The sequence below is a fragment of the Antechinus flavipes genome, chromosome 3 (genome assembly GCF_016432865.1).
Source record: "Antechinus flavipes isolate AdamAnt ecotype Samford, QLD, Australia chromosome 3, AdamAnt_v2, whole genome shotgun sequence".
Classification (NCBI taxonomy): Eukaryota; Metazoa; Chordata; class Mammalia; order Dasyuromorphia; family Dasyuridae; genus Antechinus; species Antechinus flavipes.
Window position 1 is genome coordinate 165,960,909 of NC_067400.1, and position 21,592 is coordinate 165,982,500.

General features: G+C 33.4%; 1 protein-coding gene across 1 annotated transcript in view; it reads left to right on the plus strand.

Moving 5' to 3' along the window:
* MYO16 (myosin XVI) overlaps positions 1 to 21,592 on the plus strand; it is a 722,870-nt gene that overhangs the window by 658,370 nt on the left and 42,908 nt on the right. The window contains exon 33 of the mRNA XM_051984178.1: positions 14,583 to 14,741. Coding sequence (XP_051840138.1) covers positions 14,583 to 14,741 — 159 coding nt within the window. The remainder of the gene's footprint in view (positions 1 to 14,582; positions 14,742 to 21,592) is intronic.

The following is a 21,592-nucleotide window of genomic DNA, read 5'->3' on the forward strand; positions in this document are numbered from 1 at the left end:
AAAACATTATTTATACTGACAGTCATTTCTTAACTTTACTATCAATAAGATCTTCTCTTTCTCAGCACATATGTTGTTAAAAACAGAGTATTACTCTGTTTCCTTGTTGGGTTCATTTTCTAGTTCAGCTCTAGTCTTAGAGAACAGGGAGGTTCCATTTGGAGAGAATGGTGTAATTTTTGGTAGTTGTTTGCCTGATGTCTTGATATTCTCACTCTGTCTCTGTTGAAAATAACTTTAGCCTCCCTGTAGGAATATTTTGAATATAGTCTTCTCATTTAAAATGAGGCTGTTTCATTAGATTTGTCAGCTACTTGGGAAGTTGTGCAGTATTGTTTGTAATCTTTTGTATAATCCTCTCATTGTATCTGCAACAGTCAGGTCTAGTCTCAGATTTGCTACTAGCTTTCTGATTCTGAGCTTGATTTTATTTATTTTTGAGATGAAAGAGTTACTGGCTAATTTTTAAGGGTCTGTTATGATGCTAGGCTACTTAATATAACAAACTTTCATAATATACTACCCCACTAAGCTATAGAAGCTAAGAACATAAATAGCTAGATTCGTGGATAGCTCCTTAGTATGTAATCAAAGAAAATGTGCTCCAATCTTATGATGTCATGGAAGGTAATTCTCCATGTTCCTTAAGTGTCACCAAATCTCACTTGGACAAATTTCTATGCTTCTATGTTTTCCTGTTCAAGTTAGAAAATGGCTATAGTATATAACATGATACTGTGAGGTCATTTAAATTTAGTATTCTTTCTTATATCATTATTTCTATGATTTTTTTGGAATTTTTTTGAAATTCTTGGTAGATGAGTTTCTGAACTTTTAACAAAGTGATGGTAAAAAACATTTTACACTGCTGAAGGAAGACAAATTTATATTTAAGTATGACCACGTCACATCCTTACTTACTACTTAATTCAATATCTCAGTGTTACTCCATTGACTCTTGTTGTATCTGACTCTAGCTTAGATTTCTAGGATTATTACATTTTATGCCCCTTGTTCATGTTTTACTATATCTCAATTTCATTGCTTCTATACCTTCATATATGTCATTTCTTGTCTGCAATGCAGTACCTCTTCATGTATACCTCTTAAAATCCTTGCATTAATTCAAGGTTCAGTTTATGTGCCACTACCTGTGGGAAGACTATTCTCATCCTCTCTGAATTATCACATATCTATATAGGTATTTTTTATATGTATACACACACATACACGTACATTCTCCTTGAGTGCGTGAATTTTTTTTCTTTTTTCTTTTTATGTTTCCTAATACAGTGACTTACACATTGTAGGGACTTAATAAGTGATTGGTGGATTAGATTGATGGCTTAATAGTGGGATGTATACAACTTGAGTGCTATACAAAATATTTTTTAAATGGTCATTATTCTTCACAAGTATATATCTCTCAAAAATAGCAGCTTTTATTGGCACCATTCATCATAAAGAAACCTTGTGTATGAAAGGTTCTTAATTGTCTGAGAAACTTAATAATGTCTTTGACTATATGATCCAAAATGTACAGTCACATTAGTCAGCAAAGGAGGGGAAACTTTGCAACAGTTGTAACCATGGATGGCTTTAAAGTAATATGATTTTACTCTTATTTTAAAGAGAACCACTATGGAATAAAAATATACCAGCATGAGAACTTAAGACATTCAATCCTTATAAACAGGGAGAAGCTACAAGTTATAATTCATCCTTACCAAAATCACTGTCCACCTAAACTACTAATAAATTGATTTGTAAAAAAACAAAAGCAAACAACTAACAGTTCTAAGATGGCAAATTCCATGGCACCTGCATGTGACTAGCATTTTTTCCTTAACAATAAGTTGGAAATACAATCTTATTTCCTCCATGAAATACTCTTCATAACTGAATTTTTGATAGTGTTAAAGAAAATTCAACACTCAATAGGAGTAATGATTCAAAAATGTATTTTGATATTTTATACCGTTTGTTGCACTTCCAGTATTGCCAGTCAACAAACTGTATTTCTGTTGATTTACTGAAACAAGATTCTTATCTGATATGTTTCCAAAATATCCTCTAAAATTATCTTGTTAGGAAAATTAAACATATGTTCATTTTTCCTTATTTCTTCTTAAAACTATGATATTATTCACTGGTAAATTTTCTTAACATTTTTCTTGTGGAATTCAGTATTATTGACTACTCTGTCCTTTGCAAAAACTTCTTCTTTTCAAAGCTCTTATAACATTACACTAGATTCTTTAACATTCTATTTCAGTGATTCTTTCCATAGCTTCCAGTGATTCCATTAACTCATCGTGCCTCCTATGTTGATACTTGCACTGAATTTCTGTATTTTATTGATAGGAGACACTAGTTGTCTCCTATCTTCTTAGTATGTAATCAAAGAAAATGTGCTCCGATCTTATGATGTCATGGAAGGTAATTCTCCATGTTCCTTAAGTGTCACCAAATCTCATTTGGACAACTTCAACTTCTTGTTGTTTGTTCTTTACTTTCAAAGAAGAGCAATGAAATCATGATGTGATATCTTCCCTTGATGTCAACTATGATTGCTATACATATGACTTTACTAATTGTATTTCTAACTCTAACCAAGCTCTAATTTTACATCTATAATGTACTACTTAGTATCCATATTTGATACTGCCATATAGCAGGTAACATAATCCTAACCAAACTCATCACTTATCCATAAACCAAATACTCTTTGCAAGTCCTCTATAACTATTAAGGATGCCATCATTCTCTCAGTTCTCTGTGTTCAAAGTCTGAACCTTTAAATTCATTGCTATTGAATATGATCATTTATACCTCTGAAAAATTTTCAAAGTTAATAATCAAGCAATCATTCAGAAACTTTTAATGATTAAATGAATATGTGCCAAACTCTATACTAGAGATTTTAAAAAGTAAATGAAATCATTCCTGCCCTCAAAGATCTTACATCCTGGAACAGAAAATTACACACACACACACACACACACATACACACACACACACAAATATTTGTAAAATGTAATTGATGAAGGATATTAACAGCTGGAGAAATCAACATTACATCAAGTAGGAAATGATCCTTGAGCTAAACTTTGAGGAAAATAAGGATTCTTAGAAGTATAGTTGAGGAGGAAATGCATTCTAAGTATTAGAGAAGAACAGCTGCAAAGGCACAAAGGTAATAAATTTATGGTTACATATAAGGAACAGCTTAGTAGTTTGTAGGCAGGCAATCATTTTTTTTTAAATAACTTTTTATTGATAGAACGCATGCCAGGGTAATTTTTTACAGCATTATCCCTTGCATTCACTTCTGTTCCGATTTTTCCCCTCCCTCCCCCCACCCCTTCCCCCAGATGGCAAGCAGTCCTTTACATGTTGAATGGGTTGCAGTATATCCTAGATACAATATATGTGTGCAGAACTGAACAGTTTTCTTGTTGCATAGGGAGAATTAGGCAATCATTAAGCATTCATTATATGCATGTTGATGACATAAAACAAAGAACAATTCCCATCTTCAAAGAGTTCCTATTCCAATGTGGGAGAGAACAAGTTTATAACTACATAAGTATAAGATCAATAAAAATAAATGGAAAATAATCTCCAAAAGAAGTCATAGCATATGGAATGCAAGGCATTGAGGATTGAGAAATGTCACATACAGAAAGTAGGATTTCAACTATCTTTAGGGAAGCTAAGAAATAGAGATGAAGAGAGAAGGCATCTTATACAGGGAAAACAGCCAAGGTAAAGTCTATTAGTCTGGAGATGAAGTATATTTGTGAGCAAATGCAAATTGGACATTGTATTTAGATAGCAGAATGTAGAGTCAGTTAGATATTCCAAAAAATGTGCTAAAACAAATCCACCCTCATTAGCTTACATTCTAATGAGTGAAATAGTATACAAATAAATATAAGCAAACAAAATATTTACAAGATAAATTGCAGATAATCTCAAAGGGAATGCACTAGCATTAAGCAGGATTGAGAAAGGTTTCTTGGAGAATGTAAGATTTTAGCTGAAACTTGAAAAAATCCAGGAAGTCAAGAAGATGTAACAAGGAATGAGAGAATGCTAGGAATCTTGGAGAGTCAGTGAAAATTCATGACATTAGAAGATGGAGGGACTTGTTTGGACAACAGCAAGGAGACCATCGTCTCTGAATTTTAGTCTACCTGGAGAGGAATAAAATATAAAAAGAGTGGAAATGCAAGAAGGGTCTAGTTTATGAAGACCTTCACTAGCCAAACAGATTTTATATTCAGTTCTTAAACTAACATTGAGAAGGAAGATGTCATGGTCAGTTTTGTACAAAAGACTACTATGATAGCTGACTGGAGGGTGGACTACAGTGTGGAGGGACTAGCTAGGAGGTTCAACAGGTAGAGAGGTTATTGAAATAGGCCAGATATAAGAAGAGAAGGGTCCATAAAAGGGAAACACCGATGTCATAAAAGAAAGGGAGAATACAGGAGAGATGTTGCAAAACTGTCAATATATCCAATCTGTTTGTGAGATCAGAGAAAGACAGAACTGAAATGACTGAACAACAAAAGTGAGTAGGACGATGACTCAATTATAAAAGTGTAAAAGGATTGCTTTCTAACATGAGAGCCTAATAATAAATGTGGGTAATGACCACTGAAGAGGTCTCTAAGGCTAGAATCAGATTATGAAGGATTTTAAATGCCAAAAGGGAAGATTGTATTTTATCCTAAGGATGACAAGGATCCATTGAAAATATTTGTTTCTTTATTTTGTTTTATTTGTTTAGCAGGAGAAAACCATTGTCAGAAATTAGGACATTGGTATTAGGTATTAGGAATACTATTCTGACATCCATGTAATAGAGAAGGGAGAGAGTTTCGGGGAAACAAAATAGAAGACTATTCCAATATTCCAAGCAAAAATTGATGAGAACTTGAACTAGAGTTGAAAAAAGATGTTATAGTGGTAGAATCAACAGGATTTAGAAACTGCCTAGCTGTGTATGGTGTGACAGATATTGAGGGGAGACTTTTTGTAATCTCGTACTTGTGTTATTGAAAGGATAGTGGTGTCTTTGATAGAGATAGGGAGATTAGCAAGAGGGGTGGGTTTTGGCAGAGATTTCTGTTTCATACATGTTGAAATGAAAAAAAAAATTAAGGACATCTAGTTGGAAGCATCTAATAGAGGGTGACATAGAATTGGAACTCAAAAATTACATGGACTGATTTTATAGATCTAGAAGTCCAGATATAAGGAGAGTTGACAATCAATTAAGAGATCACTGGTAACTTTAGTAAGAGATTTTCAGTTGAGTGATGAAGCAACAGTCCAGCATGTAGCAGACTTCTAACTGTTCTCTCTTTGTCTCTCTGTCTGTCTGTCTCTCTTTCTCTCTCTCATCTATCCCTTAGGGGAAAAAAAATCTATCCTTTTCTAATCCATTTTTTATACTGATCAGTTAGTAAATACTACAGTATGTCAATAACTTTCAGTTTCATTGGTCTGAGTACTCCCTCCACCTATAAAGTTCCCCACAACTTAATAATAATAATAAATATCAACATTGATAGCTCACACTTTTAAGTTTGTGAACATAAACTTATATATAAACACATATGTTGTGGACCACACAACAACTCGATGATAAAGATTCTATAAATGCCATTATTCTCATTTTACATATAAGAAAACTGAGACTAAAGGAGGAACTGACCTAAAATAATAAAGATAAATACATAATAATTTAATAAATTAATAATAAATTTTTTAAATGATAAAGCTAATATTTCTCGGAGTCAGAATTTGAATTCAAGTCTTCTTGATTTCAATTTTGACTAGTATTCTTTGCAATTTTAAAATTTAATTACTCTATAGTTGACATGGTAATGATCTTCTTTGACCTTAATGAGTTGTTCCCACATAAGAAATATAGTCTGTTAATAGCTTTGTGCACAATTCTTTTCTAGCTTGTCAGAATTTTTGTTTGTGTTCTGTTGTCTAGACTTCAGGAAGACAATGTCACCTTCCCAGCACAATAACATTAACAAGTGGCAATTATTAATTGTGCTAAAATAGCACTTTTTTTCTAATATCGTTATTTTAAAATCTTTAATAAAGAGGAGAATAAGCACTTACTATGTGAGAAGTATTTTAAAATACTATCTCATTTGAAGCTCACAACAACCCTAGGAGGTAAAACTATTTACATTTTACAATTAGGGAAGCTGAGGAAAGCAAAGGTTAAATGGCTTACTCAGAGTCACATTGCTAGTGAACATCTGAGGCCATATTTGAATTCAAGTCTTTTGTAATTCACGTCCTATGTTCTATCCATTGAATCATGTAGCTGTCTAAATAACTTCTTGTAATCTATAGGATAAAATTAAAATTCTTGAAACTGGATTTCAAGACTTTTAAAAATCTGGACCCACTCTGTCCATTCAAATATTACCGCTGTTCCATGTTCCAATTATCACTTGCTTCTTCTTTATATCAAATTCAATATATTCATCTCTATCTTTGAATTTTTATTCATGTTATCTTCTCCCTCAGTCATTATTCTTTCTCCTAATCAAAACTTATCAGTTCTTCTACTAAGTGCAATCTCATTCATGAAGCTTACCTTCATTATTCTAGTTTAGTTTTCCTTCTCCCTTCTCAGTATTCCCTTTTCTTATCATTTGTCCTGTAATCCTTTGTGTTGTTATTTTAATTTTTTATATGTATATGTAGGTTTTAATGTCTCAACTATACTCTTAAGTTCCTGGCACATGAGCATTTAATAAACAGTAGTTAAATTGATTAGATTGCCTCATTCTGGAAAAAAAGACACAGGAAGACAATTATTAAGTATATAATATTTTTCAGGCCCTGTATTATTTAGAAATATTTAATTAAATATGGTAATATATGTAAAATATGCTTTGTTCCTCTTAAAGCACTATATAAATATGTTATAATTTGCATGTTGACCAATTATAGACTTTATATGTTGACCAATTGTAGACTGTTTTTTTAAGAAGTTGGGGATATTTCTGTCTCTGTAGTTTAAACAGATAATGGCCATGTCAAATTAAAAGTTAAAAGAGCAAGTGAGGAAAAAATCAGTCCTAGGTCTTGAATAAGCTTCAGACTTTTATAAGTTTCCTCATCCATAAACTTGTTCTCTTAAAATTACTTGAAATGGCTACAACCTTTCATTCATTAATTAGAAATATATTCTCTGAACACCTGGCTTATCCAATATACTAAGTTGTAAGGGCTGAGAGTGAAAGAAAAGTAAGAAAGTGGAAGAAACAAAAATGAATGATGCCTATTTGGTATCTGACTATGAAATAGAGAAGAGGTATATGGTGACAGCTTAAGAGTTAAATAAAGGATTTCTATGGATAGGTCATAGGAACATAGATCTAGAGCTAGAAAGAAATTCAGTGGTCATCTGTTTCTACCTCCCTTATAAAGCAGATGAAGACATTGAAGTCAAAAGAAATTAAATGCCTTCCCCGAAGTCACATGGGGAGTATCAGGGACAATCCTTGAATCCAATTCTTCTGTCACCCCATTCAATTCTGCCTGTCCTTCTGGAGAACACACATATGTCTGTAGCCATGAAAAAGAACAGCCAATAAGGATAGATTAAATATGAAGATTAAAAAATGGAATGATAGAGAGGGAGGAAAAGATAAATAGAGAGGATGAGTAGAAGAACTGGCCCTGGCCAAAAGGTCTGTCTTCTCAATGAGAATGGAGCAAAAGAAGAGAGAACAGAGAGTGATGAAGATGTGATTCAAAGAGTAGTGTAAATGAACGGAGGAAATTTGAAATGACTTCTTTTTCCATTTTTTGCTAAAAGATATGGGGAAAAAGAGTGATGTGGAAATTTATGAAAAGAGAGTATTTGGAAGACCAACTATGGAATATATAATAAAGAAGCAAAGATATGTAAGAGCCACCATGCCCTACATAGACTTCAGTTGAGATAAGATAACATACATTTGTCTTTGATTTGTTTAAGTTTAGTTATTTTTTTTTTTTTGGTTAACATTTTGAATTTCAAAGAGGTTATCCTCTCCCTCCCAATTCTGCTTTAGAAAAGTCCAATATATATATATATATATATATATATATATATATATATATATATATATACATACATATACATATACACACACATATATACACATATGTGTATATATGTGTGTGTATATGTATATGTATATATATTGGCCTCATATATGTATATATGTATGTGTTCAAATCTGGCCTCAGACATGTACTAACGGTGTGACTGTGGGCAAGTCTCTTGATCTTTTTGTCTCCATTTTCTCATCTGTAAAATGAAAAATGAAAAAGCAAATGGCAAACCACTTCAGTATCTCTGTCACAAAAACAAACAAACAAACAAACAAAATAAATCCAAATAAGCAAAATGCTCTTGGAAAAAAAAATATGGAGAGTCTTCTTTAAACTCAAGCAAAGTGAAATGTGTTGTATACAAAGTAATAGCAACATTCTGGGATGACCAGATGTAAAATGACTTTGCTGTTTTCAACAGTATATGATCCACAATTACTTTGAAGGGCTTGTGTTATGATGAAAACATATAAAGACTTGTATCAATTGATACAGAAAGAATCAAGAGAACAATTTATAAAATAAAAATAATCTTGTAAAGCTTAAAAAAAACGAAGGTCACAAAGAGTAATACACAACTGAAAACTGAACAACAGTAATAACAGTAGTCATGATTCATAGTTCTTCATAAAATATCTTTCTGTAAAAGGAACAAACAATGGGAATGTACTGTCAACATGTGCCAACACACCTGACCTATTCTATAAATGGATGTCTGTGGCATGATGGAATGAATATTTCCCTCCCTTCAATTCAACAGTATTTGAATGGGGTCTAGGTAATACAGTTCTGAAATTAGGAATGATATGATAAAGGGATTAAGAATAAAGTGACAACAAATTCCAAGGAAGAGAGAAATCAAAGATGGGTATTTGAGCTCGGCTTAGTAGAACAAATGAATTCCAACTAGAAGAGGTCATAAGATCTATGGCCCTAGTGCTAGTAGGTACCTCACAGACTATGTAGTCCAGCCCCTTTATTTTACAGATGAGACAACTCAAGCATAGTCAGAAAAGGTGTTTTCTATTCAACATGTAAAAGACTGCTTGCCATCTGGGGGAGGGGGTGGAGGAAGGAAGGGGAAAAGTCGGAACAGAAGTGAATGCAAGGGACAATGCTGTAAAAAAAATCACCCTGGCATGGGTTCTATCAATAAAAAGTTATTTAAAAAAAAAAAAAGGTGTTTTGCTCAAGGTCATGCAAGTAATAAGTGTCAGAAGCAAAACTCAGTCCTAGAAATCCCAACTCTAGAGTCAGTGCTTGCTGTATTCATTCATTCATTCATTCATTTATTGTACAGTAATTTGGGTTGAATGACTTGCTCAAACTCAAGTGTTAAATGTCTAAGGCCACATTTGAACTGAGGTCCTCCTGATTCCAGGGTCAATGCTCTATCCACTGTGCCATTTAGCTGCCCCCAAAATTTTGCATCAGTGCTTTTTTTAATTGAGAAAGACAATTCTACAGGCTTCTCAAAAACAGTGACTGGGTTATATTGGTTTCTGTCCCTGACTGACTGTAATCACTTGCTGGATATTAAAATAAATGTTTGTGGACTTCAATTAAGATGATTTGGATTTATTGACACACGGGGCATGACATAAACAAAGGAACACATAAGAATGAGGAATGTCCACAGAATTGTCTTTTGTCCAATTTAACTAAACTAGAAAGGAAAATGTATAGATAACTTAAAAACAGTAATTTGATTTTAGATTTGGAAAATATATTACCACTGTATTTGGGAGATAAAAGAAAATGATTAAAAAATTTTGATCTGGGTTAGAATGTGATCAATCTTGTACCCACTAATTGCCTATTATATACTGAAAAATAGCCTGGGAACTATGAAATATATATAAAAAAGGATAAGATTCTCTGCCCTACAATCAAGCTAGAGAGACAAAACTTAGGCACATGCCACAATTAAAAAACAATTAAAGGCTTAATTGTGCAGTACTAACTGTTAAGTGAATTAGAGTTCACAAAGGAGAATGTTCATTATGAGCTGGGATATTAGACAAAGCTTTGTACTGGGTTCTCTTCTCTTTCTATACCTTCTCTCTTGGTGATTTCATTTGTGTCAATAGATTCGGCTTTTAGCATTTGCAGAAAACTTCCAAATCTCCCTGGAATATCACCCATTAAGTGATAGGTATTTTCTTCTATATGTCCTGTGCTCATCTTAAACTCAGCTCCCAGTGGATTTTGTCATTCTTGTTTCTCCTCCCCTCATAAAAATGAAGCTCTAAAAATCTGAACTTCCCCTAAATTTCTCTATTTGATCTAAAAGGGCACTATCATCCTCCTAGTTCCGTGTGAACATAAAATTAGTCACTATAGTCCTCCTTTGCTTGAGCCTTGACTCTACTCAGTTGCTAAGTTCTATGTATTCTCCTTTTACAATATCTCTCACATCTATCCCTCTCCATTTTGATAACTGCCTTACTTAAATTCTACAGGACTATCCATCCTTTCAGTAAATATTTCAAATGCACTAGGCTTAGTGCTAGGCACCAAAGAGAGGAACTATCTACATGATTTCACTAATAAAAGGAAAAAATCAGGTGAGAAAAAGTCTATACCTTTAAGGAATCTATGTTATCTCAAAAAGAAACCATGCACAATTAAATGTATTTGAGTATATTGTGTGTGTGTGTGTGTGTGTGTTTATGTGTGTGTGTGTGTGTGTTTATGTGTGTATGGTTTTTAATTTCAGTCATTTCAATCATGTCCAGTCTTCATGACCCCTGTTTAAGATTTTCTTAGAAAAGAAAAAAGAGTGATTTGTCAACTTATTTTATTGATAAGGAATTGAGACAAACATGATTAGATGATATGCTAATTGTCATCCATCTAGGAAGTGTCAGAGCCAGATGAGTCTTCCTGACTCTAGGCCCAACACTATCCATTTTACCATCAAGCTGCCCTCATGTGATAGAGAGATCACATATTAAATATAAATGTGCCTGCACATATTGTGTGTGTGTATGTGTGTCTGTGTGTGTGTGTGTGCACGCGCATGTGCCTTCTGATTGCACAGCCCCTAAAATAGTCAGTCATCCTTCAAGATGAGGGAGATCTTTTAATAAGCTAGTCCATCTATTGTACATAAGACAGAAACTTAGAACTCAAAGGGCACCTAAGACCCATTTCATCCAACTCATATTTAAGAATTTATTTTGCAATATTCCCCAGATTGATCAGCCATCCTTTACCTGAATACTACAAGTGACAGAAATATCTATAGAGGTAATTCTTTCCCATTTTACACAATTCTAATTGTTAAATTTTAACTTTCACCGAGACTAAATCTTCCTCTTTGCAATTTCTATCAATTATTTCTAGATCTACCTTTGAACCACACAGAATCTCTCTTCCACCTGAGGGTCATTCTAATACTTGAAATGATCTGTCATTCAGTAGTCACATCTTGATCATCTTGATTATAGACCAAAGTCTATCACCTTAAAAGTGTCTTTTCACATGGTTCTATTGCATCACAGTCAGTGAAGAGTTCTCAGATCCAAAACTTGTTAATGAATTTTCCCTCCTTCATATTTCCTAAAATATACTGATCTGTTCTTTTCCTTAGTCACATTTTGGGCATTTACTTTTTTGTGTATGGGAAGGGACAGATTTACCTAACACATAATGTGACAATATATGAAGAAGTAGTGATATTATTAGTAAAGGAAAAATTTCACTCGATAAATCATATTTATCTATAAGGAACTCAAAAATTAAGTGATTTTTTTCCCAAAGACATGTACCAGTTAACGTAAGAAACAGCGCTAGTCTTCTTGGCTCCAAGCCCAAAATTCTATTCAATAAGTTAAATTGCTTCTATATTCAGTAAGTGCTTAATAAATGTCCTTAATTGAATGAATTAGTATACAACCACTCTTGGTCTCCTGTGAATCACAGAAAGTCTTCATACTTGAAAAAATATCTCAGTGAAAAGGGGCCGGGGGAAGAGGAGAGAAGTACCAGTTTTTGGTTGTTCCCCCCCACCAAGGAAAAACCATCCTCATCTGTAGTGTTCTTCTTTTCTAATATATGATCGTTCTCTGGGAACAGGTTTCTTCGGGGGCTTCTGGAGGCAGCCTTAGTTTCAGTTCAGAGTAATAATCACCTCAAATGCAGCCAGCTGTTAAAATCCAAACCTTTATTTTCTCCTTCCAAGTTTTATCTCTTTCCTTGGACTCAGTTAGCTTTCTTAGGGGGCCTATCTCCCTTCTTGATTCCAAGAGCTCTTGCAGCTTATCCTCTGCTTCTTCCAGCTTCAGCCTCCAGTTCTCTCTGAATCTCCAATTCTACTGACTCCTGACTGAGGTTCATCCTTTTATGTGCTCTTTTAGAGGTGTGAACTCAAAGGTTGATTCCTCCTCTGAGAGAGTGGGATTGTGGGTTCCTGACTTGTGAATGTCCCAAAAGTGTGAACTCCAACAAGTACTTAAATACATTAATGAGCAAGAGAATTGCTAAGTACCATGCTAAATTAGATAAGTGACTTAACACTTTGTAAAGCTTCTAACAATCTTCATCACCATCTTCATTATTAGCAGTAATTTTACTACAACTAAAAAAAAATTCTTTTTGTCAAACTTTCCACTAGGAGATTTTGATGTTATTTAGTAAGCTATTATTGTATTTCTATAAGTGGCTAACAAAAGGCACAGGTATTTTCTGTGTATTAACTTTTAAAAATCTATGAAGACTCTTCCATTAGAGAAAAGTTTAGCTTGTATCTACAATACATATTTGTATGTTAAAATCCAACATTAGTACAAAGCTGAGATGTTTTGTTCATCAAATTCTGCTGAGATTCATTTTTTTTCTTTTCTAAAAACAAACAATTCAAATCAGCAGAAAAGGAAAGTAATTATTATTCTGCCAAAACAAAAGAAAAAAATGATAAAATTCACAGCTGTTAGGGAACCATATTGCATTTGTTTTGATGAAACATACTAGAAAAGATCACAACTTCACAAAGAGTCTCTTAGATAAAATGGATAGTTTACAAAACTTATAAAAGAAAGGGTTTCAGAGACATACCTTTAAATAATGATACAGGATTTTAGAGTATTTAAACATATGTGTTGGGTTTTTGTTGGATTGGTTGTTTTTGTTGTTGTTTTATATTGAAGTTATCAAATATTTTATTTTTGTGGGACTGGATACAGTATTCCAAGCCACATACCTCTGTGGCCACCAGAGGAGGGAATAAAGATTCTTGTTCATTTTTTTTTGTAGCCATATCAAGATTTTGTGAATATTTTATTAAAAATAGGCATATGTGTATATATAATATATAGACATATATGTGTATAGTGTGTGTGTATGATTTAAACAAAGATCTGCTTCTCAAACCCCTTCAGTCTTTGTATCATCTTTGTCCTGATTTTTTTTAGCAGCCATTATTCCTTCACCACTTAAATGCAGGTTGACTAGAAATTCTTTTAAATCAAATTTCCACACCTTCCACCACCTTCCACACCAATTTTTAAAGATAGGAAAAATGTCAACAAGAAGTTCTTTGAAAGGTGGTTAGTAGCATACTTTATAATCTATTAGATATAGCCAATACTGTGGTAGAAGAATATTCTTGTAAGTTATAAATTTAGAGGCATGAATGGTGGCACAATAAATGAGCACAGAACTCAAAGTCAGAAAAGTTAAGTTGAAGCTCTAGCTTACCTTGTCAAATGAGTTCAACTTTTTTTGACTTCAGGTGTCTTCATTTTAAATCAACTTTATGGTTTATCTCATGTAGTTAACTGTGAGGATCAAATGAGATAATAGTTAAATAATAATAATAAATGAATCAAATACTTTGCAAAACTAAAATGTATGCAGAATATAGCTCTAGATAGAGAAGCAGGCCTGGTGTGTTGATAAATAATGAACAACTCTCCAAATATACATTTATGCATATATAGATAGACAGATATGCATATATACAATGTAGTTTTAAGTTTAATCTACATTATTAATATTTGTCTTAAATCTTAGACAATCAATGAAATAATAAATCATGCTTTGAATTGTAGTGTTTGCCAATTTTCAAGGTATGTCCATAATGAAAAATTTAAAATAGGCTATTGTGTGTCAGTACATGCAGTCCAATACAACTTTGAGAAGATTTCTAGTTCTACCCAATTCATTTTGCAGATGATAAAATCAAGTCCAAGAAAATTTAAGGGGCCTGTATAGCATCGTACAGACAGTAAGTAATAAAAGGGGCATATGACATCTAGTCCTTTACCTCCAAATTCAATATTCTTTGAATTATCTCTTGACATCTAAAAAACTCAGGCATATTTTAATCTGAGCTTTATTTCCATTTATAATTAGTATTCAAGGTGAAATAGGTATTCTTATTAGTTTAATCTTATTTTTTAAAAAATATGATGTGTTATTTCTTGTCTTAGGTTTTGAAACTAATCTGAACTTAACCAGCAGAGATGACCCTAACATATCAGAGAGTGGAACAGAAACCCAAGACAGAAATGCAAACAACCATGGAACTCAGTTTTGTAATTCAATGTCCAGTTCTATAACTTCTGAAAATGGAAATTCACTCTCTAATGGTAAGTAATTGTTGATTCTAAAATTTTCTTTAGAAGTTAAAACTATGAATTGGTAAACCTGAATGTATTAGCAATGCTGATTTTTCAAGATGCTAATCTTCTTTTAAAACTAACTGAATAGAAGTTGACAGACTTCCCTTGAGGAAAAACTGATCAATAGGAATTGCCTATGCCAAGGAAGGTACAATTAGAAACATGTCATCCCTTATGGTCATTTCTCCTTTTCATGTATGTTATACAATATAACTAAAAAAATCTTTGGCCAAAAAATGCACATTTTTATGTACACTGAAAAAAAAATAGATTAGCTGAAAATAATTTTTAGATAATGATTATTGCTTCTGATATTTCTGAGTTTATTTGTGTAAAATTATTCCTTTTTGAGGCTAATTTTAAGGGTGTTAAACAATGTTTGAGGAAAAGCATGCAAGCAGGGCTGCCCTACAGGTCAGAAAGATTCTGTGATCCTTGGAAAGCTATTTTCACTGTTCCAGACAACTTCGTAAGACTAAGTTATATATGGGATTCTAATTTGTGTCAACAAAGGGTCTTCCACCCATAAAATCACACATCCAAGAAACAAAAATAATAATCACTGGTAAAAATGGGGATATTAAAATCCATGAAAATATTGGTAATTAAATACATTTTGTTCATTCAAATATGTTCAAAAATTTCTTTTCCAAGCTCATTCTTAAGCATTCTGCTTCCAAACTCAGAAACTTAAATTTATACATTACTCACTTTAAGCAAATACAGAAGCATTTAAAAAAAAAATAAAGTTTGTCCTTTGCTGTCATAAATGGAAACTCTCTTGAAATATAAACTATTATAGAAAACATATTAAAAGTTCTGTGTCAAAAAGAAAATTATTTCAACTGGGATTTTTATCTTATTTACAAAAAAATCTGATGAAATCCTTAGAAAACTACTACTAAAAACAGCAAAAAAGCTAGCTATTCTAGCTTCCAAATAGATTACTGCTGTGACACAGTTAGAAGCTATGCTACCATCCAATATTATTACTAGTCTGAAATCTTAATGAAATCTTACAGTTTTTCTCTTTGCCTTATCCCCTTTCTCCCAAGTTTATGTATAATATTCCAGAATAAAATAGAAATACATAAACACAGAGATGTAGCTATAAACATAGACATGCACACAGAAATACAAACACTACAGACCACAGCACTATTACAATGTATCGTGTTGACATAGTATAAAGCAAAGATTTAATGTTTGTTGGTTTGTTAGTTTCGTTTTGATTGAATGTGACTCTTGAAAAGGTACTTAAATTGCTCTGATTTTCACTTTACTTATCTATGAAATGGGGACAATAATAGTATCTATTTAACAGAGTTTTATAGGGATCAAGTGAGATGATATATTTAAAACACTTTGAAAAACTGAGTGTTATATAAAATGTAACATAAGTCACATTTTTGTTGCTTTTGTTTTATTGTTTTTCATTTTTCTGAACCTGTAGTTTCATTGGTTTATAATCCTCCCAGTGAAGACTGTGATAGGGTAGAGATTTTAAGAATCAAAGGAAGGTCTATTCATGATGCTATCAATATATGTTTACCTGTTTTGAAGAACTGTATCATCCAAAAATGGGGTGCATATGGTGAAATTATCACTTATCTTCTTAACTGAATTTGACTAGGCACTCTTTTCAAAGTTCAGATTCTCTCATCTATATGAGTTTAAGTTGTTTATAATTTACCTGGCATATTTTGGTATTCTTTAGAATAAAATATATTATAATCTATATAGAGTATACATAAAAATATACCTTCCGTGAGAGCAGATGCTGTCTTGCTCCTAAATAAATACTAATTGATAAATTAAATAACAAATCACATTTCTATAATAATTTACAGTTTAAAAAGAATTTCCTTGACAACTCTCAGTTGTAGAAGAAGTAAATATTTTGTGTATGTGTTAAACAGCTCTATGTGCAACCTTAACTTTGCCAATAGAGTAGATCAGAATTAGTGCATATCTATTGAACACAAAGACAACTAAATAACACACCTGAATCTTACCTTAAAAAGCTTTTGTTCCCCATTAGCTTCTTAAAATACATACAGAGCCCATTTTCTCCTGAAGATATACAGTTTTTTGATAGTCTCCAAGGTTATTTTTAGTGCAAATTGCTAATTTGAAGTAGATTGCACTTTAAAAAGAAATAAAACTGGAATGCAAATATGTAGAAAATAATTTAAATTTCTAATTGAATTAGAAATAGCATTTCCTAGGAAACATTCTTTTGAATGTCAAAATTTTTACCCAGAAGAATTTTTTTATGTTTTTTTGAATTATGATAGAGATAATTATGGCTACCACTTATTTAATTGTATCAGTTTACTTAGGAAAACACTGGCTTCGAGTTGTATATGTTTCCTTATTCCTAGCACTTATGATTATTTAGCATTATTAAAGAAACTTTTTAATATTAATGCATTGTTAGTATTAATATACTTTTATATAGAAAGTGTTAGTATTTACAAACTATATAATTTCATGTAGAAATTTTTAATTTTGTGCAGCACTTTGTTGACACAAAGATGATAAAACATTCCAAATAATTCATCAAACCAATATAGCTCTATTAAATTATAGATTTCAGTCCATCTCTGAAAATACAGAAACAGGAAAAAACTGTAAGTGTAAAGTATGAAAAGGGCAAAGGTAACAACTAAATGGATAGAAGGTTCTTTTCTTCAAGGAATTTGTGATCTAGGAAAAGGAAGAGATATAAACATAACTATAATATATAACATAAGAACCAGAAATAATATTTGTTGCAATTTCTGTAATGTTTTAAGGTATGATGAGTGATCTCTCTCTCTCTCTCTCTCTCTCTCTCTCTCTCTCTCTCTCTCTCTCTCTATATATATATATATATATATACATGTATATGTATGTGTGTATATACCATATATGCATGTATGTGTACCATATGTCTTATATGTAATATATATTTAAATATATTTGTGTGTATATGTGTGTATAATATATATGTGTAGATAGTATATATGTGTGTATACTATATACATAGTTATGTGTATATATGTGTGTATACTATATATGTATCTATGACATATATAAAATGTGTATATATTATATGTAACATATGTATATGTGTATATATAATAGATATATATGTGTGTGTCAGCGTATATATTTTATACATATACATGTCCACACACATTTATCATGCACTTATAATATTCCAAGTATAGAAGCACTAGAAACATAAATACAAATAAAAAGACAGTCCTTAGAATCTAGGATTCTGTCATGGCCGTCTTTTAAGAGCTCATGGAATATGAGCCCTTTGATCTCAAAGGCGAGATGAATGAGGCAGGAAATTCATAGAGTATAAAAAGAGCTCCAGTTTATTATGCTGTTCAGCCTTGTTGATATATATTTTTGCAAGCATGGCCAGTGAGTGAACAGTAGACAATCCCCAATCCCCATTCAAAGAAGCAATTTATGGGCTTTGCGTATGCATGGCATCTGCCAATAGGAGGAGAATCAATCCAGCAATTCAACAGCTGACTCACAGGCAAGAGGCCCTGTTCAGGCATCCCTGTTTACGTAACCACTGGCTGTGACTCTCAACTTATACCTGTTCCCATGATCACAATTCATCTCTCCTTGCTCAACAAGAGTGTTTCTGCAATATAGCAGTGTTGGAATCCTTACAAACAGCTAACTAATTAGAGTTGATCTAATCTTACAAGAAGATTTTGGCCAGAACCTGAAACAAGGTATTAAGTAGAACTAATTAGTACAATGCTTGTGTTTACACCTTTGTGTTCACACCTCCCTTAAAGCTCTTTGGGCCAGAGAGCACTATGGGAGAAAACCCATAATCCCATTCTCTCAGAAGATTCACATATAAGGCCAATGAGGAGAGGGAGCTATTCCAGAATACATTTTCCACTTGGCTGGCTGGTCGCAGAGGAGAGTTCAGCTGGATTGTAGAGGAGCGACTCTGGTGCAGACAGAGAGCACTTTGCGGAATTACGCCAGAAGCCCTCTCTCCGAGGCAAGGCAGAATTATTCCACTTGGCTGGCTGGTGGCAGACGAAGAGTTTTCAAAGGATAAAGCTACGAGTGAGAGTTCAGTGGACAACCAGATTCATCTTCATCTCACACCACTGTGGTAGGTGACTGGGCTCCTGCATGCCCCCCACTGAGACCAAGCTGGTCTGAAAGACTCACCAGAAAGCTAGCCGAGCCCTAAGTGAAGGAAACAAGATATTCATTCCATCTCTGTGCTGGTTGGAGGCTGAAGAAAGCAGAGGCAGAGGCTAACGGACAGAACCTTTGGATTTGGAGATATTCGGAGGGCCCTAAGCTAAACCGGCTGTGTTTTGAGAAGAACAAGAACTCCAACATTTGAACTCCTAACATAGCAGAAAACTTATTGTGCATCAAAGGTTGAGGTGATCTCAATACCCACTCTTAGCAGAATCACATACCCTTGCAATTCCCCCTTTTTATCTTTTAGATAAAAAAATCCTTTCTTGAGCTGCAACTTCTGAAAAGATGGGGAGAGAGAGATCTATAAAAGCATCTTAATCTTATAGGGCAACCACAAAGCAGTAACAACATAACAACACACAGAGCAATCCATGATTCTAATTTAAACCACCATGAAAGAGATATTATCAAACCAATGTTTGATTTTTTTCAGCAGTTTTATCTGGATTCACATTGTAATTGAGCCTGGAGTTTCAATAACTACTTCTGCTCCCATTTCCAATGATACTTCTCTTTTTTTCTAATGGTATGAAGGTCTGTTTCTCATTTTGCATTGATACATGAACTCTAGCAATCACAAATACAGTCTAATTTTCAATTTCAGTATACAATTCCAACAAGTAACAATGTAAAAATCTAATGTTTCTTTGGTAAGTTACAGAGTCTCCCCACATAAATGTATATTTCCCTCCCCGACAGGCTTTAGTATAAAACCATTTTATTGGCCATTTGTCCAAAAACCAGGGCCCAAGATGTTTTTCCATGTGCCAAACTGCCAGCCCAGTTCTTGAATGAAAAAAATGTGTCCCATGGAGGCTTGTGGGACCAACCTGATGATCCATTATGTAGATACACTGCTGTAACCCTCCCATGTGGATGAGGGTGTTGCTATGACAGGACGTCCCCTACATCTCCAGCATGTATCACATGATACTCCACCCCTCATGAACAATCCTAGACCATGGGAGGTCCATAGCCCACCTTTTGGACTCTGTTGCCAGTCCTGAATTGTGTATACAGAAAGCATCTTGCTAGTGGTCTTGGGGGCACATCTTCTCCTCCTATTGGACGGTCATCTTTTCTTCCTTCTTTTCCTCTTCTGTTCTATGGACAACTTTGAAATGTCTGGTGGGAATCCACTGCTGAAGGTTTTCTCCTGTAGAAATACAAGCATATCCTGGCCCCCACATTAGAACCCTATAGGGTCCCATCCTTCAGGACTCGTTTTTATTACCATGGTCTTGTTTTTAGGGAATCTTCTTAATGAAGATGGGATCTTATCTTTGAATGATTCTGTCTATGTTCACTAGAGAGTATTTCATATCTGGACTTAAATCATTTGAATCAAATTTTAAGTAATTTACTGTGTACACTGCATTATTTATATCTTTTTGAGGGTCTCTTCCTTCAGGACTCGTTTTTATTACCATGGTCTTGTTTTTAAGGAATCTTCTTAATGAAGATGGGATCTTATCTTTGAATGATTCTGTCTATGTTCACTAGAGAGTATTTCATATCTGGACTTAAATCATTTGAATCAAATTTTAAGTAATTTACTGTGTACACTGCATTATTTATATCTTTTTGAGTGACCCTACCCTCATCTCCCTGATTTTGTTTTTTTTGATAAATCTCTTGAGGGTCTGATTAGTCCTTTCTACAATGGCCTGTCCTTTAGGGTTGTGAGGAATCCCAAAAATATGATGTATAGAGAATTCCTTTAAGAACCGTTTTAATATTTTTGAGGTATATGAGGATCCATTATCAGTTTTAATGGTGTGTGGGATACCGTTAGAGGCAAAACAGTGAAATAGGTGATTTATTACATGTGAAGCAGCTTCCCCTTATTGAGAGGATGCAGATACAAAGCCTGAATAAGTGTCAACTGTAACATGAATGCATGTTTTTCCCATATGTGTAACATCCATTTGGCCTATCATCTTTGGGGTTAGTCCCCAGCCCTACAGGTCTTTGAGAATATAGTACACAAGCTACACATCTTTTTCCTATGCTTGCTGCTTCTTGCAGAGATATCCCATACAATCTCTGAAGAGATCTGGCAGACAGATGCAAATATTCATGAGCCTTTTGCTTGTTCTAGAGGGCACAGAAGAATACAATATGTAAGCAGACCATCCATTATTTTATTCCCTTCAAATATAGGTCCCAGTCCATCCACATGAGAGTAGGTGTGCTTTATATAAAAAGGATGGGCTCTCATTAAAATCACCTCTTGTACCTCCTGAAACAATAAGAAGATAGGTCCTGTTTGAGCCTTTATATATAATATAAATACATATGTATAATGTATTCTTTGGATATCACAATTGCATAGTGACTATCTGAAATGATATTGATGGGTTTGTCTATTTTCAATGCTTGTATAATGGCATATAATTCATTTTGGTGTGTTGAGGTGTAAGGTGTAGTAAATACATTAGAGATGCCCAATTGTGGAGATTATATGACTACTTTATTTTGCTTGGTGGCATCAGTGAACACATTAGGGCCTTTAAGTGGATGTGTTTTTGTTTTTGTGGGAAATATCCATTGCCACTGTTCATCTCCTAACC